At 59.2% G+C, this 24,835-nt stretch overlaps 6 protein-coding genes across 6 annotated transcripts, besides 2 other annotated features; all 6 read left to right on the top strand.

Moving 5' to 3' along the window:
- Positions 1-647: 647 nt before the first annotated feature.
- Positions 648-3,047, top strand: LPMP_210160 (DNA topoisomerase 1A; the record flags this gene model as incomplete). Its single annotated transcript, XM_010700502.1, has 1 exon — positions 648-3,047. The coding sequence occupies one exon, from the start codon at positions 648-650 to the stop codon at positions 3,045-3,047; it is 2,400 nt and encodes a 799-aa protein (XP_010698804.1).
- Positions 3,048-5,083: 2,036 nt separating this feature from the next.
- Positions 5,084-10,114, top strand: LPMP_210170 (serine/threonine protein kinase, putative; the record flags this gene model as incomplete). Its single annotated transcript, XM_010700503.1, has 1 exon — positions 5,084-10,114. The coding sequence occupies one exon, from the start codon at positions 5,084-5,086 to the stop codon at positions 10,112-10,114; it is 5,031 nt and encodes a 1,676-aa protein (XP_010698805.1).
- An 886-nt stretch (positions 10,115-11,000) lies between these two features.
- Positions 11,001-11,407: a repeat region.
- Positions 11,408-11,476: 69 nt separating this feature from the next.
- Positions 11,477-12,034: a repeat region.
- Positions 12,035-13,652: 1,618 nt separating this feature from the next.
- On the top strand, positions 13,653-15,362 carry LPMP_210180 (hypothetical protein; the record flags this gene model as incomplete). The annotated part of the gene is made up of 1 exon (XM_010700504.1): positions 13,653-15,362. One exon carries the CDS (start codon positions 13,653-13,655, stop codon positions 15,360-15,362), a length of 1,710 nt encoding a protein of 569 aa, XP_010698806.1.
- Positions 15,363-16,044: 682 nt separating this feature from the next.
- LPMP_210190 (serine/threonine-protein kinase-like protein) lies at positions 16,045-17,106 on the top strand (the record flags this gene model as incomplete). Its single annotated transcript, XM_010700505.1, has 1 exon — positions 16,045-17,106. The coding sequence occupies one exon, from the start codon at positions 16,045-16,047 to the stop codon at positions 17,104-17,106; it is 1,062 nt and encodes a 353-aa protein (XP_010698807.1).
- A 620-nt stretch (positions 17,107-17,726) lies between these two features.
- LPMP_210200 (hypothetical protein) lies at positions 17,727-19,889 on the top strand (the record flags this gene model as incomplete). The annotated part of the gene is made up of 1 exon (XM_010700506.1): positions 17,727-19,889. One exon carries the CDS (start codon positions 17,727-17,729, stop codon positions 19,887-19,889), a length of 2,163 nt encoding a protein of 720 aa, XP_010698808.1.
- A 2,322-nt stretch (positions 19,890-22,211) lies between these two features.
- Positions 22,212-24,521, top strand: LPMP_210210 (hypothetical protein; the record flags this gene model as incomplete). Its single annotated transcript, XM_010700507.1, has 1 exon — positions 22,212-24,521. The coding sequence occupies one exon, from the start codon at positions 22,212-22,214 to the stop codon at positions 24,519-24,521; it is 2,310 nt and encodes a 769-aa protein (XP_010698809.1).
- Between the last annotated feature and the right edge of the window lie 314 nt (positions 24,522-24,835).

The raw sequence follows: 24,835 nt of genomic DNA on the forward strand, positions 1-24,835 counted from the left end.
TGTGCTCTCACGCACACTCACACACATTCACTAATAGTGTGCATTCCACTGCTGCTAAAGAAACGCTGACGAAGGACGAACGCCACCTGGTACTGAGCCTATGACGTGGGGAGCAGAGGTTGGTCAGCAGTGCAGTGCCATGAGCTAACTCACTGCCATCGCTGCAGAAGCTAGTGTTATGGCAGCGCGTCAGCTTCTCCAATGACATCACCCCTCTTCCTCTGGCATGAGAGTGTGCTATTGATGTCTACCTGTACTGCCTCTCCCTGTCACTTGCCCACCTACGTGAGTCTTTTCCCTTTCTCTCTTCTCTCCTCTGTCTGTATGTGTTGTCTTCTGTATCTTCTCTTGTGTGCGTGGCACAATCGTGAAGATGGCAGTCAAAGCAGCAGCAGCAGCAGCAGCAGCGGGAGCACTGGCGAATAGACCACAATTCTATAGATCCATACGCACAGAATACAAAAGAAACTCCGCAGCCGAACAGCAGCTCAGCATACGTGTCGCCGCGCCTCCCTCTACCGTTGCGCCGCCGCCGCATACGTCCTCTGTATAGATATGGATTTGCACAAGCATACATAGACACACGCCCCCGCCTCCCCCCTTTCACTCCATCCATTACCAGCCATCACTCCCTCCGCATAGCAGCCATGTTGCGGCGTAGCGTGCGTGCGTTTGAGAAGTTGGTAATTGTCGAGTCACCCAACAAGGTTATAAAGGTGGAGGGGTTACTGAGCGACCCAAAGGTGATTCCGGACTGGTCGTTCAACAACAGCAAGCTTCGCACGATCAGCACCGGACCGGAGAAGGCGATTGCTATGGCCACGACGGGGCACTTCATGTCGCTGAAGGAGTTAACCTGGTCTCCGCAGCTGTCCAGCCCCGCTCCAGGCGTTACAGCAACGGACTTTCCTGCTAAGGGCCTTCTTGTCAGCTTCTCGCTCGAGTGGGAGCTGATCCCTGGACGGCGCATCCAGGACACGGTGTCGCACTACATCGAGGAAAAAGCGGATAACCTGACGGAGATTATCGTCGCGACCGATCCAGATCGCGAGGGCGAACTGATCGCGGTGCATGCGCAGAACCTCATTCGACGCATGTTCCCAAAACTTAGCGTTCCTTTTACGCGTGCGTACATGCACAGCATCACCGCCGATGGAATCCGCCGCGCCATGGCGGAGCGGCACGAGGCGTTCGACTACAACCTCGCCAACGCTGCAGAGGCGCGGCACGCGATGGACCGCATCTTTGGCTTTCTGGGAAGCTCAGTGGTGCGCTACGCCAACCCGCAGATGCGCTCCATCGGGAGAGTGCAGACACCTGCACTCATCCTTATCAGCGACCGAGAGGACAAGATCAAGTCGTACCTCGACTCCCACGCCTCTACGTTCGAGATTCAGGCCATGTGCCATTTCACCTCCAAGCACGACCAGCGCTTCTCCCAGGTGGTCACGGTGACCCCGGCGCACAAAGGCGGCGCCGCGCCGGTGGTGTGGAGAGACAAGGTGACAGTGATGCACCGGTGCGAGCAGTGGGCGCTGAGCTCGGCCACTCAGTTTAGCGTCTCGCGCACCGCAAAGCCACAGGAGACTGTGACACCCCCACCGAAGCCATTCACAATGGCCACGCTCATCGCTAAGGCGAACCGGCAGCTACACTACACAAGCGACATGGTCAGCTCATGTCTGCAGGACCTGTTCCAGATGGGCTATATCACCTACCCGCGCACGGACAGTACGCGGATCGACGAGTCGATTCTGCCCTCCATCTACGCGGCCGTGCGCAGGGAACACGGCAAGCGCCTGCTGCAGGAACAGGATGGTGCGGCCAGACCAAGCTCGCGTCGCTCCGCAGCACAGAAGGAAACGGCGAACACCAACGTCGAGGACGCGCATGAAGCGATCCGGCCCACCAACATTGACACCACCGTCGAGGAGCTCGGTGCTGTGTCTGCGCCGATGAGGCACATTTACGATCTGGTACGGCGGAACACAATGGCGGTTTACATGATCCCGATGAGGACGGAGCGGATTGTGGTGCCGGTGACGTGCAGGGCTACCAACGGCGAGGAGGTGGAGTTTGAGCTGCAGGGCAAGCACGTCGTGGAGGCAGGTTGGTCAGCCGCCTTCCGTGGTGACAAAGGTGCAGTGGCGCCGATGGCAGAGACGGATCAAGATGTGCAGGCATTGGAAGATGGCGGCATCATTGTGCCGAACATCTCTGATGACGAGTTCAAGGCCATCATGGACGTGGCGGTCCAGCGCGGAGGTGCGGGAGTCAAGAAAGGAAACATGAGGCTGGAGGCGGCGCAAGTCTCGGAAAATCGGCCTAGCCCACCGCTTCCGTTCTCGGAGGGTGGTTTGATTGAGCAGCTCAAGAACAACGGCGTGGGGCGGCCGAGCACGTACCCGATGATAGTCAAGACGCTGCTCGCACGCAACTACATTATGGTCAACAAGGGACGGTGCGAGACCACACCGGTGGGACGCATGCTGGTGGAAACCTCCCGATCCACGTTCCCCTCCATCGTCGACATCGGCTTCACCTCCGCATTTGAGAAGAAGCTCGACCGCATCGCCAAGCCGGGAAGTGTGAAAGAATTGGCGCTGCCGCCGAATGTGTCGGATGCCGACTACGTACTCTCCTCTTTCATCTCCAGTTTTTTGAACTACGTGACGGAGGCAACGAAGGCACAACGAGTCGCCATCACGACGCGCTCCTGGACCCTGCAGCAGGAGAAGAGCGGCGTGAGCAGCACGCCGACAGACTTTCAGGCAAACCTGGATAAGGAGAAAAATCGGATGATGGCGCAGGTGCCAGACTTGGTGGACAACATGAAGAACTACCGCACCTTTACGGCCCTTCAAAACAGCCTGAACGACTACCTACGGCGCAACTTTCCGCCCTCGGCAACAGCAGTGACATCGGTGTCGCCCTCGGGAATTGCTCGCAGTTACGGCAGCAGTTCCACGAAGAAGAGGTCATATGGAGTGACCTGCAAGGCTGCCAAGAAGACACCGCGTCGCTCCCATGCAAAGCTGAAGAAGTAGCGCGTGGACCCCTAAAACTGTACCGACAGCTCTCCCCCTCTCCCCACTCTGTTCTCTCTCCGTGGGGCCTCTGCACGTTTCGAGGGCAAAAATAGGGGGGCAAAGCATGGGCATGAGCGCGATAGCGCCGCAACCGAAGCCTTTACGTCTGTGCTTGACTGAAGCCCTCGCTTTTGCTTGGTTTGTTTCCATACTAAAAGAGAATGTTTGACACGCATGCTGGTGTGCACACACTTGTCAATCTGGCCACCCTCCCCACACCCCCTCCCCTTCTGTCGCGGAGGCGCTGCTGAAATGCACAGAGGTGTGTAGAGAAAGGCGACAGGAATGTATATGTATGCACTTGTGGTACCGCTGGCTTTCCGGTGCAAGAGCTACAGCGCACTCGAGCCGGCGGCTGCGCCTCTATCGTCGCTCTTTGGCAACTTGTAGCACGTCCTGTCGCGTGCATGTCCGGCGTCTCTCTCCTCCGACATCCTTCACCACCGCCTGTCTCTCCCACCTTGATGTCTTGTCCTTTCTTCGACGTGGCAACCCATTCTCATTCAGTGTCGGGTAGAAGAGGAGTACGCCAGTGCTTAGAGGCTCTTCTCTCCTCCCTCACCTTCATCGATCCTTATCCTGCATCACTGCAGCACAGGTCTTTGTGACCGCGAGTGTACGTGCGTATTTGGAGTTGTGACGTGTGTGCTCGGCAGTGGTGGTGCGTGAGAAGGCGTTTCCGAAGCAAAAACACCCTGTGTCACCGTCGGAGTAACTTGTTGTGCACACGGTTATCGTAATCTCTTCCTGTCCCCCTGGATCGCTCGTTGCCCCACAGAGTGGCGAGGCCACACCCACACATGCGCACCACTACCCGTACGTGCACACATTGTACTTGTGCCACTCACTGGATAGTCGTCACTCGATTGTGCGCTTAGTTTTCTCTTTGTGTGGTGCTGTGCTCCTCTCTTCTTCATCCTCTGGCACACACCTGCGAGTGCGCGTGTCGGCTCTCTGTCACGCCCACCCGCGTATCTTTCCTTGCCTCGCACGCACCTACTTGTGTGTACCTGTGCTCGAGAGTGGCTCGTCCCTCTTTAACTTTTACTTCTCCCTTATCTCAGTCTCCGTCTCTCTCAGCGTGTTAGCCCCTTTTTATTCCTTGAAAGGAAAGGCACAGTCACATCAATCCACTCTCGCTCTGTGGGGGTGTGCAACCGCTCACCGCGTCGCTCTCCCTCTTCTCCCCCTCGCCTGTACGTTGGCCTTTCTTCTCCTTGGGGAACGTTGCTTGCCTGTTTACTGTTTTTCTTTTTCACTTTCAGAGAGTTTGTTGCGGCGATTTGCTTTGGTGTGGGCAAGTGGGTGTGGGTGGGTGCCTCTGTCCCTCCCTTGTCTCCACTCTTCTGATTTGCCTTTGCCTTCGACTCTCTTCCCTTGTCCCCCTCTCTGTCGCCTGTGGGAGTGTGTGCTTCAACGCGCCTACCTCACACCCGCTCCGCTTATATCGTATTTGATCTCCTTGGTTGCTCTGTTCCTCTCGCTATTTCCCGTCCCTCTTCCCGTGTTCGCCTGTGCTTGCGCGTAGCACCCTTTTCCTTGCTTTTCCCCACCCGTCGTTGCTATCGCTTTGCGCGTTGTGCTCTTGGCTGCTTTCTGTCCTCTTCTCCGCTTCTCGGACCCTCTGTTTCCTCCGCTTTTCTGTGTCGCCGTCGCAGCACGCACAACAGCATCCTTTCTGCGCTTTCCCCTTCATCTTCGTCCCCTCTCTCGCTCTCCTGCGGCATTGCCCGCAGCACCTCTACAGGTGGGCGTGTGTGGGCTTCTTTTCGTCAGTTTCCCTCTTGTAGGTGCTTTGCTCCTCACCTCCCTGTGCTCCCCCCTCTCCGCGCTGGGTGTGGGTCTCAGCCTATCAAGTCTGGGCTAGCACGTCCGCCGCTGCTATCGTTATCCGGTCCTCCCTTCGTATTTTCTCCCCTTCGCTCGCAGGCTCCTTCTCCATCCAGAAGGCTAAACAGCCGCGCACTCGGACACGCACCGAAGTACGAAGTGGAATGGAGGAGGAGACGCCCCAAAACGGAGGGATCCAGTGCGTCTTCACGGCGTCGTCGAGCGCCAGCGAGGAAGAGGCGACGCTCAGTGCGAACGTTGCTTCCAGCGTTGACTGCTGCAATGACACTCTCCGCATTGAGCTCCCCGCCATTTCCAGCGGGCAATGCACTGGAACCGGCTCTCCCAAATCGGCAATATGCCGCCCCTCGGAGATAGCCTTTAGCAACAAGATGGAGGAGTGCACCGCGCTTTCGGTTGAAGAGCACAACGCGTATCAGTCGGCAGTTGCGCTGCTGCAGGCTGGGGTTTTACAAAAGCTAGTCGGGGGCTTAGGTGGGCAAGGGGTCAGTAGAAAACTCTCGTCCGTCATTCCGACCTTCAGCAACTTCGACCCCACCGAAGCGATACGCACGAAGTCCGTAAGCCTCTTCAGGAACGCAAGGCAGAACAACAGAGGCAGCTTGTCTATTTCGGGTGGCACATTGCAGTGCGAGATGTCGATCGCGGCTGACCGCCTCAATGACGGGGAAACAGACGGTGTGATCTTGTGCTCAGAGGCAGCTAACCACTGCAGCAGACACCGCGAGTCGCACCCCGCCCTGAGAACTGTGATTGCGCCAGGAACCTCTAGCCCTCCGCCCTCGCCGGAGCAGCGGCAGCGGTGTGGTCCTACCTCCACTTCCGCGCTTGACCCATCCATCTCGCTCGCTGATGGACAATCGGTGGAAGGCAACGACAGTCCTGACCATGGCGTCGCGATGGACGTCGTGCTTCGCGACGCCTCCAAGATTCGCGGGCTACGACTGACGTGGCTTCTGTACTTGTTGATCATAACTGTCATCATCCTCTTCGTGTTGGTGTTAGTGCAAATCACCTACGAAACAAGTCACATGCTCACACGATCCGCCACCGAGGCGGTGCAGGCCCAGGCAGCGTCTTTACTCAACAGTGTGAACATGCAGCAGTATACGCTGGAGAAACTCTTCAAGGTAATGTATGAAATGAACATTAAGAGCTTCATCCAGGAGTACAATACTCATAGCATCGTGCGAGATGTCATGTGCTCCAGCCTCTGCCACGCCCCTATCGCATTTGCCTCGTACAACGCAAGTGGCATGCAGCAGTGGAGGGTAGTGTGCAAGCCATCCATGCCCTCGATCGAGCTGAACCTTTTCCCCAAAAAGGTAATGCCAGGGGCCGCTTCCCTGCTCATGGTCGACTACGGCAAGACCGCGCTTGCCTACCGCACCTTCTATAAGAACGACAATGTTGAGACCTACGTTGTGATAACCGGGAAGGAAGCGCTGGGCCGCACCTTCATGAACAACAACATCGCCAAGTACAGCACCGCCACGCTGCAGTCCGTCGTGTCCGCTTTCTTCTTACAAGAATGGAACACGACGCGCATGTCGATGCTCTTCCACACTTTAACGGAGAACGTGTCGTTCTACAGGAATACACCCACGTCCCCCACCGCAGAGGTGCTGACGTCCACCTTCAATTCACTCTGTCACGCGGACTCACCATATGTTTGGCACACCGTGTTGCGGCCCATGAACCAGTTCAACATTGCGGAGTTGCCCGTGAATACTCCAGACCAGATGGGCACCATGACAAACCCTATCCCGACCCCCCTTTTCGAGCACAAGGGAGCGTGGGGCCAGGTGTCGAGGGCGACTCTCTGCAGTGTGACGTGCACGAGCGCGAATGGCAGCAAGTGCACCCCCGAGAACCCGACGAACGTGTGGTTCCTCGTGGACCACTCACTGGCCCACCTCGACTCTATTCAAACCACTGTGAAGATTGTTGGCGTGGTCAGCGTCATGGCGGTGGCGATTTTCAGTTTCATCATGTTCCTTGTGTACATCAGCATCACTGTGCCGGTGAACCACCTCCGCTTTCAGCTCATGCGAGCTGTCGGGTCGAACGAGATGACGACGCCGTGGCAAAGAAAGATTGCGCGCTGGACGTACCGCCTGTGGCTCGGTGACCTCACGTCGATTGCGCGGTCGATTTACATTCTGAGCCTGTGCTTCCGTCTTAACAAGAAGTACGTGCCAGACCACGTCCTGCGCAACCACGCGAAGCAGCTCTATCTGCGGCGCCGCAAATTCAACTTCCTTGATGAGGTCAACCTGAAAGAGGACACCGTACTGGAGGAGGATACAGACTCCGACGAGGCGAACCCCTCGCTTGTCGGTGTGGACACCACCCTGCGACCCTACGACACGCTTTCGCTCTGGCACCTCGCCGTGCCGTGCGGCATGGATCAGGTGGGCCATGCAGCGACTGATGGTAAGGTGGACTGCTCCGCAGCGGAGGCGAGGATCTTTGGCGGACCGACTCTGACAGAAGTCTCACCTGGTTACGCGTCGCAACCGCCGCTGCCCGCCAAGTCACATGAAACGGTGACAGGTGGAAGAGTGGCACCAACGCGGCGCGGGGCTAGATTGCTGCGCGATGCCTCCCTCAACCTGGGAACTTACGGTGAGGTGGAGGACATGGTGATGACGCAGGAGGCGTTGACAGTGGCCGCCTCTGCCATGACCATTCAGAGTAGCAACGACATCATGAACATTCGTTGCGAGTACGAGACAACTGTCCTCTGTGTCCGCATCCCGAGTGTCCAGCTGGCATACCTGATCAACCACTCCGTAGCCGTTCATCAGCATCGTCGCATCATGCGAGTCCTGCTGCACCGCATTCGGCGGCATAAGGGCGCGCTGTTTCACTGCTCTGGAGACTGCCTCGGCGCTGTATGGAACGCATTTGAAGGTTGCCCGAACCATGCCGAGTGCGCGGCAGTGTGCGCGCAGGAGATTGCCAACGTATTTGCACCATACCAAAGCGATGGCCTGCATATCGGCATTGTGCTGCACCAGGGCACACTCGTGTGTGGCACGGTCGAGTACTCGAAGACGGCCTTCGTGACTGCGTTCGGCGACGGTCCGCGTGAAGCACTGGCGGTGGCTGAGTTGGCCACCTCTATCAACAGTCTCAATGTGCTCGTTACTGAGCCAGTCAAGCAGGCGCTCTCCGGCTTGTACGACTGCAACATCGTGGACGTCATCCAGCTCCCCAGCTCGGCCCACCAGCTGCTACTCTTCGAGCTGAGCGGCAGCCGCACGCCAGAGAGGTCATTGTACGATACGCTGCTGCAGTTACCCAAACAGGCGCAGTTTTCTATAGACTATGCGCGCGCCTTTGCTCAGTTCCGCAACCATGAGTTCAGCGAAGCGCTGCAGAGCATTCAGAAACTACAGGCGCACGGCAGCAGTCGCAACACTCATCTGCTCCGTCGGCTGGAGCGCTTGTGCCTCTTCTACTCCGCCCAGCCCGCCGCTCTCCCGCGTCCCTATCACCGCGCCTTCCCGGTGTGGGTCAACTACGAAGCCATCGCCCAGGCAGGGCTGCGCAACGACCCGCACTTTAAGACTTCGCAAAGTGAATGCTTGATGCTCCACAATACGGACAGGGGCGTAGTGTACCAAGGAGTGCCAGCACTGCGCAACGACATGGACTGCATCCGCGACTTCAAGCAGGAGCTGCAGGAAAACATGCGCCGACTCGGGTCGCCACGTTCGACGACGCGCCACCGCGGCTCGCCGGCGATAGACAGCTCCTCGACTCCCCCACACAGCAGCCCACAGCCCTTCCTGTCAATGCAATCCACGCCAATGCCGACGTCTGCGACCGCTGGGATGTTGTCGGATGCCAGCAGACACGTGTCCGAGCTACTCTCGGCAACCCTGCCCACAAAGCCCCGTCACGTCGACCCCCAAGAAAATACTGCGCAGATGAGCCTCCCTTCTCGACTGCCGGCACCAGCGGTAGCGGTGGCACCACATCGGTCCATCGCAGGAACGCTGTTGGTGGCCGCATCGGCAGCGGCACCAATGACATGCGAAGAGCCGAAAGACCGCGATGGGCTAGAGCAGTCGAGCGCCGTGATGCCATCTCTACACGACGTGCCCTCTCTGTCGAGGCACCACTCCGTAGCACACGACATCAGTCTTCCGCTCGTGACGCTGGCGGGCACCTCCGACCCCGTCCACACCTCTACCGCCCTGTTGCAGAGCGCCACCATACACAGCGACTCCACTCGCAGCTCCGCGCAAGTAGACGGTACGGGTTACTCTATCATTCAATCTGCCGGCCTCTCCTTCCCTGAGACGGGCAGCATGCGCAGCTTCTGCGGGAACAACGAAACACTGCCGGCGGTAATCAAAGCCAAAAATGGTACGACGTACCTGCGAAGCACTCGCATACTCGGCAAAGGCTCCTTTGGCTGTGTGTACCTCGGAATGGATGCCCACTCGGGGCGGCTCGCTGCCATCAAGTTCCTACCGCTGCCAAGTGACGAGTCTGGGATGGAGGTGGTCGAGGCGGAGGTCCTCATACTCCAGCGAGTCAACGACACCCACGTGGTGCAGCTGCTTTCCTACGCCTTTGAGGGAGACACCATCGTTATTTTCATGGAGTGCATGCTGGCAGGGTCACTGCAGAACATGATCTCCGCCTTTCGCACCATCCCCAGCTCCACCGCCCGCGTCTTCATGCGCGACGTTCTGCGTGGACTGAGCAAGCTGCACTCGATGGGCATCATTCATCGGGATATGAAGCCGCAGAACGTGCTGCTCAGCTTTGCAGGCAACTGCAAGATTTCCGACTTTGGCGCCTCCGCGTGGCTGCAGGAGCTGGCGCGCAAAGAGTCGAGGGGGGAGGTGTGCGGCACCCCCGTCTACCTCGCCCCAGAGGCGGCGCGAGGCAACCCAGAGAAGGAGAGCGACATTTGGAGCTGCGGCATCATGTTCCTGCAGATGATCACTGGGCACCTGCCGTACACGTCCGAGCAGCTTGCCTCGGGCGCTGCCGCACTTGTGTACCAGATCGGCAGCGGCATCGCGCAACCGAATGTGCCCGACGACCTCGACGTGCTGGACGCGGAGTTTGTGCGCGCCTGCCTGGAGAAAGACCCTGGCAAGCGTACCTCCGCTGCGGGCCTTCTTCAATTGGCTCTGTTCACCGTGTAAAGGCTGAAGCTCGTGAGATGGCATAGTGCCACCACCACCCTGCTGCTCACAGCCGCATTCCTGTATGTGTAGAGCGTGGTAATGTGCGCTCTGCCTCTCCTTCTCTACACCCTTAAGCAGTTGTTCAACCAATGGCATTCTTTTTCCCATGTCCCGTGTGACGGGGTGCGTTCGGTGCTGTGGTGATCGTTTGGTGTGTTAGATGCTGAATGGTGGTGCAGGTCATATTGCTGCCTTGCTTAGCAGATTCTTTGCATCGCGTCGTGTGGTGGGGCCTGTAAGCAGTGCTCTGTCTTCTTGCCCTCTGCTCCCTTCCGCACGCACGCACACGCACACGCGCGAGAGAGAAGTGCGCAACGACTCAATGGAAGTTCTCCCCTCCCCCCTCCCCCTCCCCCTTCTCTATTTCCGTTGATCCGCAGAAGAAGACGCGTTTTTTGCTTCTGCTGACGCCCCCTTCTCTCCCCCCCCTTTTATCCAATTCCTCTCGTGTCACGCCATTCAGTGAGTCTGCGTGTACATCAACGCGTGAAGATGTATTCGAGTGCGTCTGTGTGTGTGTGTGTGTGTGTGTGTGTGTGTTAGCTGCTGACACCCTCTGTATAGTCACTTCCGCCTCCCTTCCTCCTTAGCATCGCTCCTGTGTGCTCGTGCATGTGTCTGCAAGTCGTAAGACGGAGAGTGTGTGGAGGAGAGAGAATGAGGGAGGCATGTGGCTTTATTTCTCGCTGTATCCCCCACCTCATCATCCACTCGCTAACCTGTCCGTCCCTGTCGCTTCTCTTTGTTGCTTTCGCTTCCGTGTCGCAGCCTTTCTCCCCATTCATCTTGCATGTCCAGGTGGGGGTCGTTCCACCTCTGTGTGGGCTCTGTTTTTTGGCTGCCTCGTCATCCAGAACCCAACGTGGAAATTCAGTCACGCCATACTATGGAGCGTAGCGGCTTGATACGATTCAGGGAGAAATGTGATATATAGGCAGAGCACAGGGTCTTCGAGACCCCTAACCTGAGGCTGGGTGGCTCCCTCCTCAAGCTCGTCCTGCGTGCACCTAGGCTGCCCTCTGTTACTCGTACGACCGACATAACCGTTGTCACCCTCCAGTAGGTCACCTAAGATGGTCTACTTGGATCGAAGCATGCAGTCCACTCAGGTCCGCCTGGTGCCGATGGCGCCGCATGTATGCACGGGGACAGGAAATAACAAGTAGAGCCCGTTAGACACATGGTCTGATCCAACGGCAGACGGCTCGTCCAAGACAAGGGTTTAGCTGTCGTGCAGCTGAGGTGTGGGTGTACTGGCAGACGTGCTGAGTGGTAGTAAAGTAACAAGTAAAGATGTTTTTTCTTCGGCTTTAATGACAGCCCGGATGCCGAAGAACACCCCAGTGCGTGGCATCAAGGTCCAGCACCTCTCACTCTGTGTGGAGAATTCGAGCAGCCCCCCTATCCTCTGCCAATGCCCAGGTACTTCTGGTGGTAGTGGCAGGGTCAAGCACCCACGACGGGGGGAGGTCAGAGCGATATATCGCTACTGATGCCGGCGGTCAGGGCCTGGGTGGCATTGTATCGGACCGACCTGCAACGGCAAGCGCGTCTGTACCATCCATAGGACGGGCAGAATGTCCGCGTGACCCGAACGTATCTCACCCGGCCTTCGCTGCCCACTGGTGTGGGGCGCCTGAGCCACGCCGAGAGACGCACCACGTGGCGACTGGCATGATGGGAGCAGCTGTGAGGCAGCCTGCGAAACGGGGATAAGTGGAGTTTGTGGCAGATGCGGTGCTGAGATGACCGAGGCGGCGCATTGCTGTAACGCGTGTGTCTGGTGCTGCTGCTCACCACGCGATGGGCCTGTGACAGCCTGGAGGAGTGGAGATCGACTCGTGTGTTCTGTGGCAGAGAGCTGGCGTGTTGAACAAATTGTAAAGGTTACCAAGCCGGCCAAATGATCGCTTCCTCGACGAGCACGACGACCACTGGTAGGCGCACGAGGACTGCGACCTCCTCGTCTGTGCTTCATGCGGGCACGTGCACTCCCCAGCATCTTATATGTTTTCACCTTAGTCGGATAGGCTCATGTAGGACATGCCGAATGTGTGCGAGAGTGAAGAGAGAGGGTAGCTGGGACGTGCATCCGAGACACGAGCACGTGTGTGTACACCTGCTCAGACATACATCATCGTCTTGTGTGCTGCGCTGTGCTGTGGGAGCGAGGGCGCGTCTGGCATTCCCCTCTACGCCACTCCACTGCTTTGTTGTTTACTTCGCGCAGCACGCGCAAGCGCACACGCACACTTCTATGGGGGGCGGAAGGAAGGGGCGGCAAGAACGAAGCTCCAGGCAAGGGGGGCTGGGTGAAAGCGAATGTCTGCCTAACTTTGCTGTATAAAGTGACATCCTCATTTCTCCCATTGCCTTGTGCGGCACAGGTCGAATCTGTTCAAGCACGTGTAGAAGGGCAGCTGTGCGTGTGTGGCATCTCCTTGTGTGTTTCTCCTTCTTTCCCATCCACCCCCTCCTCCTCCCCTTCTCTCCATCACCGCATTCCCCGACTCTTGTCTTCAGCATTTCTCCTTGGGCAGTTCTCTTTTCTCCCCCTTTCGGCTTTGTCCCTCCTCCACTCTCTGTGCTTCAGTGTCGGCGTATTCGCCGTCCTCCACTGAGCTGCACACGTATGCGTCTTTGTCTGTCTGTTCTCCTCTCTCCCATGTGCCTGCGTGTGCCCGTGACTCCGTCTTATCCGCCGCCAATGCAGAAAGAGGAGAGGAACAGCAGCAAGCCGCCTCCACCCTCTCTCCGCCCATTCTTTCTGCCCTCCCCTTTTGCAAAATGGGGGAAGGGTAGGAGGAAGTAAGCCGGAAAGAGCAGGAGGGGGGGGAACAGGCGATACACCGCCATCGCGGGAACCACACGTTGAGGTGGTGCAGGCATTTGATGCCCTCCCACCCTCCACCACATCCTCCCCCCTCACATGCACCTCTACCTGTCCCCTGCGCATTCTTCTCTGTTCCTCCATCACCCTCACCTCACCATATGTTTTGTAACGCCGTGTCGCGCTCCCCTCCTCCCGACGCTCTCTCTCTCTCTCCATCTCCTTCCAGCGGCTGAGAAACTGCGCCCTTCGAACGAAACGACTGCAGCCATCAACGATCAAGCACGATCACGAAGGTTAAGAGCGCGCGCGGAAGAAGGCCTCTGCTGTTGCAGTTGCTGCCGTGTGTGCCAGAACGTACGGTCCCTGTCTACCGTTGAGGGTCAAGGCATCGTGGCCTCTATTTGTGGGCTTGTCCGGCTGCCTCGTGTCGCGGTGAGGATGCAGCGGTGCGTGGGACACCACCCATGGGCGCACCGAGCCAGCCGGCGAACGGCCACCATGCTGGCCAAGATAGCCATGGTGTCAGTAGCAGCTACTCCACCATTAGTGGTGCCCTCTAGCATCCTCACCACTTCACGCTACTGCACCACGACGAGCGCATCGGGAGAGGTATCAATACAAGGCGACAACGTCGACACGTTTGTCCCTCACATCAGGCAAGACATGGAGGCACTCGAGATTCTGCGCTCCATCGCGCCTATCAGCTCCACAGAGGAAATACTGGAGATGGTAAAGAGCGCGAAGAACGCTCGTGAGGTGCGGATGGTGCTCGAGAGAATCGTCTACACGCACCACCTCTGCTTTGACCTGCTTAACGGCCACGGCTACCGTGTTGCAGTGCTGCAGACGCTGACAGCCGTCGCACCGCACGCAAGTTGCATGCACGAGTGGTTCGACTGCGTCGCCCGCTTCAGGCGCCTGGGCTTCGTGCTTACTCGTACGTACGCGGCTGAGGGTTTCACAACGATACGGCAGTGGTTGTCGCGCGAGTTCCTCCACCGTGGGCGGTCGCCTAGCCTCGTCACGGAGGGCACGACGCACATCAAAGAGCTGATGCAGTGGTGCCTCGAGGACAGACTTGTCTTTGACCACGTCCTCTATACCCGCATCGTGTTTCTGCTAACGATGGTCGTGAGCTACTTGGACCGGCAAAACTTGTACCGAGCCTCCTTCCCGGAAGATTTCGTGAAGCGCGACGGTATCGTGGTAGAGTGGGTCGTGACTAACGAGCGCTGCGTCGACTTTGATGAGTGCGTACTGCAGTGCGACGCTTTGATGGAAGAGCTGCTGGAGCAGATGCGGCAGGACATTCCGTCGCGCCCTCCATTCAGCTTCATGTACCGCCTCGCCGACTACTACTTCGCCACCGACAACGTGGAGAAGATGATCGCCGTGATGGAGGATGCGGAGAGCTATGGCGTAAGTGTGGCGGAGAGCACAACGGCAAAGCTGATGCAGATGGCATGCGCCTTTAACTCTCCACAGGTGCCAGAGTTGCTGCTGCGGTGGCGGGTGCTACCCCCGCAGTGTGTACTGGCCACGCCGGACGTGAGCCGCCTCCTCTTCTTCTACAGTCGCGCCGGCGGCGGCCTGCCCTGCCCGCACTGCGGAGAGCCCTACAATCATCGTAACGTCAGCGTGTACTGTTGGCTGCAGACGCCGCCGCATCAGCGGCAATGTCCGGCGCTGCGCAAGGCGCGCGTGCAGAAGGGAGAGTTAGAGGAATCACAAGAGCTGCCCCAGAACGCAGACTGGTCGACGCAGGCCTTTCGACTCTTCGAGCTTTCCCGTGCCCGTGCCATTGAATGGACTGCGGCGGAGTGGCGCGGCTTCCTGCTCTGCTGTATCTTCTCCCCGCGCGCCATGGAGGCCAAGGCGCTCATGGACCAGCATCTCGACGTGACTGCAATGGACGACTTTCTGCGAGCCACCTACGTTCGACTGCTGCGCCACCACGCACCAGCAGAGGCGTGGCCTACCTTAAAGAAGTGGAAAGAGCTGCAGTGCAACATGTCGCCCATTGCGCTGCAGGAGGCGCTGATGGCCACCGCGATGGTGCCGGATGCTGCCACGCGGCTGGAACACATGAAAGCGGTGTGGCAGCTACTTCTGGAGAAAGATAGCTACGTCATGCCCCTCACTCGCCGCTTCTACCAGCGACGAATGGCAGAGCTGACAAGGGGCTACGCGTCACCCGTCGGTGGGGATGGCAAGGCGTCGCAGGATGACTTGGCGACTCAACAGGAGGAGGCACAATTAATGCGGACGGTTGTGGAGATGCAGCCACGCCGCGTGTCGCTGCTTGACGTGAAGGACAGTGCTGCGGACTTCGTTGTCGGCACACGTCGCAAGAACGCCTATCGGCCGAGTTAGGCTAAAATGGGCTGGGGTGGTCCCTCCCTCCCTCCCTCCCCCCTGCTGTGGTTGATCCTTGCTTGTGGTACTGATGTGGTTGTGGTCATAGAGTGTGATGGGATTCGTGCGTCTCTCCCACGCAGTGGCACATGAAGAAGACAACAAATCACGGAACATGTACGCGATGTACGGCGGAAACTCCTCCCACCCCGCGGAACTCGAGTGCCGAGAGGCGAGGGCAGATGAGGGAAAAGGGTTGGATGCCCACCAACAGTCCCCACCTCCTTCTCCATGAAAGCTGCGCTAAACCGAGACGGTGGTGGGGAGGGGGTGAAGAAGAGGTGGGAATGCACGGATACAGTGGTGGCACTTGCCCCACCCCGCCTGCTGTGCCAGAGCAACTCTTAAAACACGCTCTGTGGTCAGCCACCCCTACTCATTTTTCAGCCACATCTGGCACCGTCCTCCCTTTCTCCTCTCTCCTTGTTGTGTGGGCCTCCTCAGTACATATTGACCAACAGCAGCAGCGGCGGCAACGGGCAACGCCGTCCCTTCGCTAACGGCACGGACGTCACCGCCCATTCCCAACCCCTGCATTCTGACACGCATAGACACACACACACACACACCTGCTCGCTTTTCCATCTGGCTGAACCAGTACTTGCGTGCCCTTGCCCCGTCCCACCGCATCACAAGCGGCATGCCCGTCTCACTCTTGCCCTCCCCGGTGCGGCAACCAAGGGTCGACAAGGCCGCCATTCCGGCGGCAAGCCACCATACGCCCCCTCCTCTCAATGGGTATGAGTTTATCGAGCACCGCCGCAGTACACTTTCACACGACACGTTCGTTGCCCGCGATGTACGCCAGCAGCAGCATCCGCCGCAGCCGGATAACGTTAAAGCGAAGGTTATCATTCGCGTCTATGCGCTGGAGTACCTGCGCCGCGATGAGGAGTGCCGATTCGCGCTTGAGCGTGAGTGCCTGACGGCGCGTCTGGTGGTGCATCCGCATCTGCTGCCACTTGTCGCCCACTTTGCCTCCAAGACGGATTTGTTTGTTGTCGAGAAGTTCTGCGCCGGCGGAGACCTCTACGAGCTGATGATGTCGCTGGCCAACGGGGGTCTCAACGCCTCAGACTCTGGTGCGGCGGAAGCCGAAGCGCCGCCCCGTAGTGGCAGCGGCCTTCCCAGCAATACTGTTAAACGATTCACGCGAGAGTTGCTCTCCGCCGTGCAGTACCTACACCGCACCTGTGGACTCGTGCACCGCAACATCAAGCTCGAAACCCTCTTCATCGACGAAGAGCAACATCTTCGACTTGGCAGCTTTGGACTGTGTGCGGTGCTGCCGCCACCGAGCGTGGCGACGGGAAACGGAAAAGGAGCGTTAGATGCACTGGACGGCACGGCAACTTCTTCGCCTGCGCCGCTGCAGCTGTGCTGTGGGTCGAAGCATTACGCGGCACCCGAGCTGGTGCAGGGCCACCCCTATCAGGGCGAGGCCGTCGACGCCTGGGCCTGTGGCGTCGTGCTCTTTTCGCTTCTCACCGGCTGTTTTCCCTTCGACAGCGACGATGGCGACGAGGCCCTCTTCCGACTTCTGTGCGGCGACGTGGAGACCCACCTGGCACAGCACCCAGCCATGGAGGCTATTGAAGACCCTCAGGCGTGCGACCTGGTGCGCAACTTGCTGCGACCCAACCCGAGGTCCCGCTACACTGTCTCTGAAGCGCTTGAACACCCGTACCTGGAGGAAGCTTGAGCAGGCGAGACGACGCCAGTAGGGAGGACTGGCAAGTGCGTTACGTATCTCTTCCGCATCCTCGGTGCACTTCCCTCACACACACACCCTTCCATGTGCGCACACACATGCATGGGTGCAGCTCTCCGCACCGCTGCACTTGCATAGACATAAAGGACACCGAGCACCTCACGACAAGTCATGCACCCCGTGCAGCGAGACACCGAATGGCCTTCCCCTCCCCATCCTGCTCGACGAGTATCATCCTTACCTCCACCCCCGCCATCGGCCCGTGGAAAATAGCGAGGCGTACGCAGTGGTTGTCTGCCGTGCGCCGCGCACGGGGAGCGCGCTGTGAGCTTCATGTCTCTTACCATCTCCCCTCCCCTCTTCTGACGTGTTCGACGGAGTCGCCACCGCCTCATTCCTTTCAATCCACTTTTCTATCCTCTCTGGCACTTCACATCGCCGTGCACGGAGCTCCGGCTAGGCCTCTGCAGGTAGCAGCAACGTGTGCTCCACGGAGGCAGAAGCGCCACAACGGCCACTCACGCTCCATAATGCGCAGCTTGCGCCGCTGTTGGGGCACGCGGTCCTCAGCACTCCCCTCATGCCAGCGACCGTGGTCGCTGGATGCCGCCATGGGCGCAGCACAGACGTCGGTGGAGGGACTGCTGAATCAGGTGCGACAGCAGGCGGCAACGTCGCCAGTCTGGAGTATTGACCTCAGCGCATTGCTGGAGCGCTGCTCCACCGTCGGGGGCCACTCACCTCCGTCGCAGGAGCAGCTCCTTTGCCGCGTGGCCGCCACTCTCGCCAGTGTATTGAGTGCCGTTGAGGCGCCATCGGTGGCAGCGCTCAGCGTCACGCTGCCCACACCGGGGGCAGCCATGACAGTGCTGCAGCTGTGTCGAACCACACCCCTCCTCTCCTCACTAGAGTCACTGGAGCTCGTGGTGGACACTGCAGCGGTGAACACCCTGCAGAACAGCATGGAAAGTTCGGGTGGACACGAGGTGGCGGCGCTGCTGCGGGAGCTGGCCGCGTACCAACGGCGCAACGCTGGTCAGTCTTGCTGGACGTCACTCAGTGTTCGGTCACGCGACACGAGTGCGCCCAGTGTCCTTACTGTGAGCTCACATGCACAACAGCAGCGTCGCGCTGTGCAACGGATGTGGGACGACACCATGGTGAGCGCTTTGTCGGAGCTCGTGGCAACGGCGCCGTGGACTCGGGTGGCGCTTTGTCATATCGACCTTACTCCTTGCAGTTTCAGGACTCGACAACGGCTTTGGGCATCGCTCGATAGCGTTCACGCTTCCCTCACTCTGTTGGACTTGACTGGGATGCGACACGCTCACGAGTTCATCGCTTCCAGGCAGCTGTGCCACCTAATCCGCCTCTCCTATCTTGATTTCAGCCACACGCAGCTCTCGGAAGACGCCGTACAGCGCTTGCTGAGGGATGTGCAGGATGGCGTCGGTGGGTGGTGGCTACTGCAGCATCTAGGCCTGGCGCAGTGCGAGGTGAGTGAGGCCGTCGCGCTGCTTCTCCACAATCAGCACGAGCAGCATGCAAAAGGGGAGGCACCACTTCTGGAGTCGTTGAACGTGTCGGGCGCTCGCCTGTCATGTCGTGCCGCCTTCGTCATGGCGATGTGTCTGGTGCAGTGCCCGCGACTGCGCCACCTTCAGACGCGCCACTGCCGTCTCCAACCCGCCAGTGTCGAGGACATGGCAGCAGGACTGCAACATGCCACAGAACTGCAAACGTGGGTTCTGTGCTTCAACAAGTTCGGCGACGAAGGAGTCGCGGCGCTCACCAAATATGCGCGGTGTTGGCCCTCACTCACGGATATGGACCTCTCACGGTGCCGGCTAACTTGTGCTAGCGTACACGCCCTCAGCCGCGCGCTTCCTGAGTGGAACAAGCTGCAGTCGTTGCGGCTGGTGGGCAACGACTTGCGGTGGCAGCCACCGCAGGCGCTGTCTTCGTCGTCGTCGAGCGGAGTAGAAAGCAGCAGGAACGGGAGGGACACGAGCGGTCTCTTTGCCTACGACCCAGCCTATATGAAGACCCACGGCAGCAGTGTCAAGGTGCCCACCTCCTACGAGCTCGAGCGCCGTGACCGGAAGGAGGGCCGTCAGCGCTACAAGGGAACGGAGGAGCTCGCCGAGGAGACGGTGCCGGTTGCACCGCCGCTGGAGGCGCTTGGCGAAGCGCTTTCCATGTGCTCGCAGCTGCGAGTGCTAGACTTGAGCGACTGCGCCATGGCAGACGCGCAGCTCGTGCAACTCTCCACCCACTTCACTGGGGCCTCGCTGGAGGAGCTGCGGCTGGCTTCCAACCCCCTCTTCGCCACTGTGCCAGCGCTCGACGCCCTGGTCGAGGTGCTGTGGCGCACGCCCAACCTCTCCCTGCTGGACCTCTCCTTTACCGCACTCGGCGACCTAGGCGTGTCGATGATGTGCGACGGCACTGCTGGAGTAGACAGTGGTGTGCTGAAGGCCATGCCTGGGTTGCACACCCTGCTGCTGTCTGGCTGCGCTGTCGAGTCGCTCGGCTGGGAGTCGCTGGCAGCGGCGGTGAGTCAGCTTACGTCGCTACGCCACATCGCCTTGCACCACAATCGCGTGTCCGAACTGGCGCTGCTCGAGGAACTGTTGCGGCAGCTTGTCACGGTGTCCACCCTTCGGTCGGTGAACCTGGCATGGTGCGTGGACTCTACCGAAGTCGTGCGCCGCTTACAAGACTGTGCCGAGTGCCGTGCCCTCCGCAAGCGCGGAGTGCAAGTTCTTCTCTGAAGTCGTCGACAAAGGGCGTATGCGCTGCAGCGAGCGGAGATGTGGCGTTGCTTGTGGCAGGCGTGCCCTTCGCTTACTCACTAGCGCATCACACCGAGCGAGGTGGTGCGCTACCCCAGAGCATGTGCCTTCGAGGAATGACAAACACAAACTTGAAAACGACGCTTTAAACAACTGCGTGCTATCGACGATGGATGCAACATGACTGGATGAAGCAATGGTAGAGTGTCAAGCAGCGGCGTGCACACACGTGTTCACACGTCTGCACGTGTCAGTCAGCCATGCCTGCAGGTATCCTTGTTTATATGGCAACTCTCTCGCCTTCCCCCCCCCCCTACACCTCTCTCTTCATCTGCCATCTCTGCTGTACGTAATCACCCGCCGCTTCCGACACGCATACACGTGGGTGTCCATGTGCATACTACCTCCCACTCTTAGTAGACACCTCCCTCTTCTCCGCACCCATCTCCAGCCCCTCCCCCTTCTCTCACCCTGTCAGGCTCAAACGATGCACCGCCGACTTGAGCGACTCGCGGGTACGAGTCGAGCGACGCGTAAAACAGAATGAGAAAGTCCGCCTACATGTGCGCACCTCTCTCTCGCTCGCTGCAGGTGAGAGGAGCATCCTCAGCGTGCAGCTGCTAGAAAGGAAGAGTCACAGGAGGGAATAACCCACTGAAATGCATAAACGAAAGGAGGCACGCTCAATCAACGAGGCGACTTACTCACAGGCGGCCTGTACTCGACATGGTGCGCATCTGCACTTGTGTCTCACCTTTCCCGCCGTTTTTTGCCCCCCCCCCCCTCTCTCTGCCTCGCCTTGCGTGCGAGTGAGTTTCTGCGGCTTCTTCGGGTGCATCTCTTCTGATGGTACGACGATTGATGCGCTCCTGCATCTCTCTGAGTCTCAGCATTCGCCATCTCCACCCAACCTGCCCTCGCATCCCTTTGCACGCGGTACTCTTCTGTTGGTGGAAGTTTCTGGAATGGGTGAGTGAGTGTGTGTGGGGGGAGGGGGGCACGAAGGTAGTCGCACCGTCACTTTGTTTTCTCCCTCCATTTCATCACCACGACTACATGGCACTCTGAATACCCTGCTCTTCTCTTGCTGTACATGACCACGTGTGCGCCCATGCCTGGGTGGATGGGGTAGACAGCGGGTGATGGCTTCCCCTCCCTATGAGACTCCACTGGTGTAAGTGCCGGCGTGGGTAGGCCCCCGCCCTCCACCTGCGTCCTCCCCTCTTCCGCCATCAACCGGCATGCTTTCTTTCGCTTTATTGCGCCTGTGTGGAGCGTCTTCGTGGCGACAACTCTCATAGCCGTCTGTCCATGTCTGCCTCGGTGTGCCGACATGGGGCACGCAACTCTGCTCTGTAAGGTGCGTTTATTGAGGCCTCGTGAGGGTGACGAGGATGCTCTCAAGGGTCACACGAGCACGTAGGCGCACCGCTGATGTGATCAGCGTCGTTTGCTTCTCCTCTCTACGGCTCAGGTTTTGCTTCATCTTCGACTGGCGTGTGTGTGGGGGTGGGGGGAGGTGCATCTCGATTGCTCCTCCTCCAAGACAGATGCAACCGATGATCGATGGAAGCACTTCGTCTCCTGTGCATCTTCTCGCTTGCAGGTTCACGGTGGGGCGACGCCAACATCTCATACCTCCCTCGGCCCTCCCCCCTCGTGTCTGCCGACGCGACTTACACAAAGGGGGTGCGCAAGAGAGATGCTAGCGAAGGCTGGTGAAGAGGAAGAGAAGAGTGTGCGGGCAGAAGTCCGTGCGTCGATGGTTGAGGTGTGTCGTTGTGTTGCTGTGCTTGAGTGCAAGAGGAAGTGCAGGCGTGAGAGATGGACTGATTTTGCACTTACGTCTCTCCCCATATCATTGAGGGACTCCCCTCACCCACTCGGCGCAGCCTCTCTTGTTCGTCTGCTCACATCATTTCCCGCCCTCCCCGCAGCGCAACAGCCACAGAAAACCCCCCTTCAGCGCCGAGGCGATGCACGTGTAGCCCTCGACCCACTACCCCCCCCCACCGCCTCCCCGTCCTCCGTGCGCGCCTCAGTCCTACCCTCACGGCGGTGTGAAGCCAAAATGCGTCTCCTTAGCCGACCTCACGCCGTCACCTCTCTAGTCCCAACCGCAGCTGTACCCGTGCCGCAGCGGACCGCTTTGCAGCGCCAGCGATACCCTCTCTCTCTCTCCCTCCCCCCCCTTCCTCTCCTCCTACCAATGCAGCACACAAAATAAAAAAAGCACACCAAGGGGTGAAGCAGACACTCTCCCACCTAAGTCGAACACACGCACACGCGTCAGGCTGAGTGATGCCGCCGAGTGCGTACTGGGGCAAGCGCCCACGCGAGGGCGACAGCGACGAAGCCTTTGTGCGTTTTAGTGAACTCTCTCCCGCGCGAAAGCTGGAACGACGGCGCGAAGAGCGCGTGGAGAAGAAGGAGCGGGACCGCACGCTGGCGTACTTCAGGTCTGTTCAACGTGCGCTGGAGGACCAGGTCACCGGCGGCGGTGATCCCAGCACCCTCGCCTCCATCGTGGACGGATTCTTCTCGGAGCTGCTGAAGCTGCTCAAGGCGGACTCGACCTTCTACATCCTCCGGAATGGCACGGCGTGCCGTGTTGTGGAGTTGGCTCTGGCAAACGCGCTGCTGCTGCACGTGAAGTCCCTTCTTTACGTCTTTCTCGGTCACATTTGTGAGCTGCTCATCTCCCCTGTCGCGAGCTACACGTTGGAGACGCTGCTGGCAAGCCTGTCGCAGGGTCTCAGCGCACTCGCAGGCACAAACCGGGAAGGCCTGGAGGCTGAACTCACTGAGGGCGGCGTCGGCATGCACACCGGCAGTGGTGTGCCGAGTTCTGCCACGCTGCTGAGCTCCATGGCAGAGGAAATGTGCGAGCATGCCGAAGATCTCATCGTTCACGACATCGGCGGCCGTGCCTTGCGCTCGGTGGTTCTCATGCTTGGTGGGCGCCCGATCAGGCAGGCGCCGCTACCCAACCGCCCGGTGGCCTTCCCACGCATAGTTGGTACGCTAGCAGAGGCCGTTACCAAAGCCCTGGAGGAGGGCTACGGCCGCGAGTATCAGACAGCGAGTCCGGCAGAGGCGTGGATGGCAGCCGCGCAGGTGCCGGCAACGAGTCTTGTCATGCAGAGCCTCCTGCGAGTGAGTGACGAGGGCACCGTTGTGGAGCGCTGCGTACGCCAACGGATTGAGCAGCTCTCCTACAAGGGAAAGCCTCTCTTACACCACCTCCTCGTAGACAAACTTGGCTGCCACCTCTTCCAGAGCTATCTGCAGGTGCCGCCGCCGACCGCGGTCGTGGTCGAGGGCGATGCCGCTGCCGTGCACGCGAGTGCGTCTACAGTGGACAGTGACAGCAGCTCCGAGGCGACGTCAGCACCGGGTGGAGATGCGTCCTGCTGCTGGTCACGTGCAGCCGGATCGATCACTGTCGAGGTAAACAACCTCCTGAAACCCGGCAGTGACCTTGTCGCACAGACAGGCTACGTTCTGCAAGACCTTGTCCTGTACGCGCCGACTGCGACCCACCTCCAGTGGCTTTGGAGGCGCGTTCTGGAGCCGCGACTGGCGCTTTTGTTTGACGTTCCAGCGCTGACACCGGTGCTCGTGCAGTTGGTGAAACGATGTGCGTTCGAGGGCGTCTTGCTGACGCCTCCCGCGCCCTCAGGACTGGCGGTGGCAACGGCCCAAGCCGGCGATGCAGCAGCCTCTGCGACTGAGGAAGTGAGTCATCATGGCACAACGCTGCCTGCCGATGTTCTCACGATGCTGCGTAATGAGGTCGCCCAGCATGTGCGCTACTCACCAGTGCCCATCACCTTCCAGGGGGAGGTGTGCGCGTCGGTGTGCACGTTGGCAAAGCAGCGGGTTGTGAAGGGGGCAGCGCAGTATTTTCTAGTAGACGCGGCGCTAGGCAACAAAGGATATGAAGTGGCGCACTTTCTCCTCCACCTGCACCCGACGGCATCGACGGTGCTGCAGTACTCACTGGACAAGCTGCAGCGCGACGACCTACTTGCCGTGGTGTGCCACCAGAAGGGCAGTCTCTTCATGCAGCAGTACATCAAGGTGACCGCCCTCGCGGTGTCCAAGTCGACGGCGACCCGCACAGGAAGCGAGAAGGCCGATCCCACCAGCGGTGGAGCGGATGCCGCTGCTGCGGAGTTAAAGAGGCCGCTGATGCGCCTCTTCCGCCGCTTGCAGTCGTCCCTCGGCACGCTGATCTACGACAAGTACGCCGCTTTCGTGGTGGAAGGACTGTATGAGGCAGCCGCCATGCCGGTGAAGGAGGCGCTGGTGAAGTCGCTGGTGCCGCTCTATCAGGCTATGCACACACAGCACAGTGGCACAACTCCTGCACCGTCTGCGAGCGCGGAGGCGGTGCCGTCAACCGCATCCGCAACAGCGGATGACGAAGCTGGCGAGAATGTCAAGCACGCAACCCCGAGCCCGATCCAGCAGCGCTTCATCGCGTACAAGGTCATGTCGAAGTGCTTTGTGGAGCAGTATGTGCATCGCAGGGACGACTGGATCAAGCTGGCGAAGCGGCAATGCCATGTGCAACGCCTCCTGTGTCGTATGCTGCTGAGCGAGTAGTGTGCTCTCCTGCCTGTGGCCATGTGGTGGCGGTGGTGATGGTGAGCAGGCGCAGCACCAGGTGTAACCTCTTTTTCCGGTCTGCGCTCTTCCTTGTTGTCTCACTAACGCTATCTCGAGTAAAACATAACGCGGACACAATATCAAGGAACCAAAGAGTGAGGCGGCAGTAGGCTGTAGTGGTGCTCATGATGAGTTCGCTCCCTCTCCCCCCTGCTCTTCATACGTCAAGCACCGGGAGAGAAAATGGGGAAATTCTGCAGTGGCACGCCGTGTCCTCTCTCAGGTCACCCTCCACTTTTCTCTCGCTCAGC

Source organism: Leishmania panamensis (genome assembly GCF_000755165.1).
Source record: "Leishmania panamensis strain MHOM/PA/94/PSC-1 chromosome 21 sequence".
Classification (NCBI taxonomy): Eukaryota; Euglenozoa; class Kinetoplastea; order Trypanosomatida; family Trypanosomatidae; genus Leishmania; species Leishmania panamensis.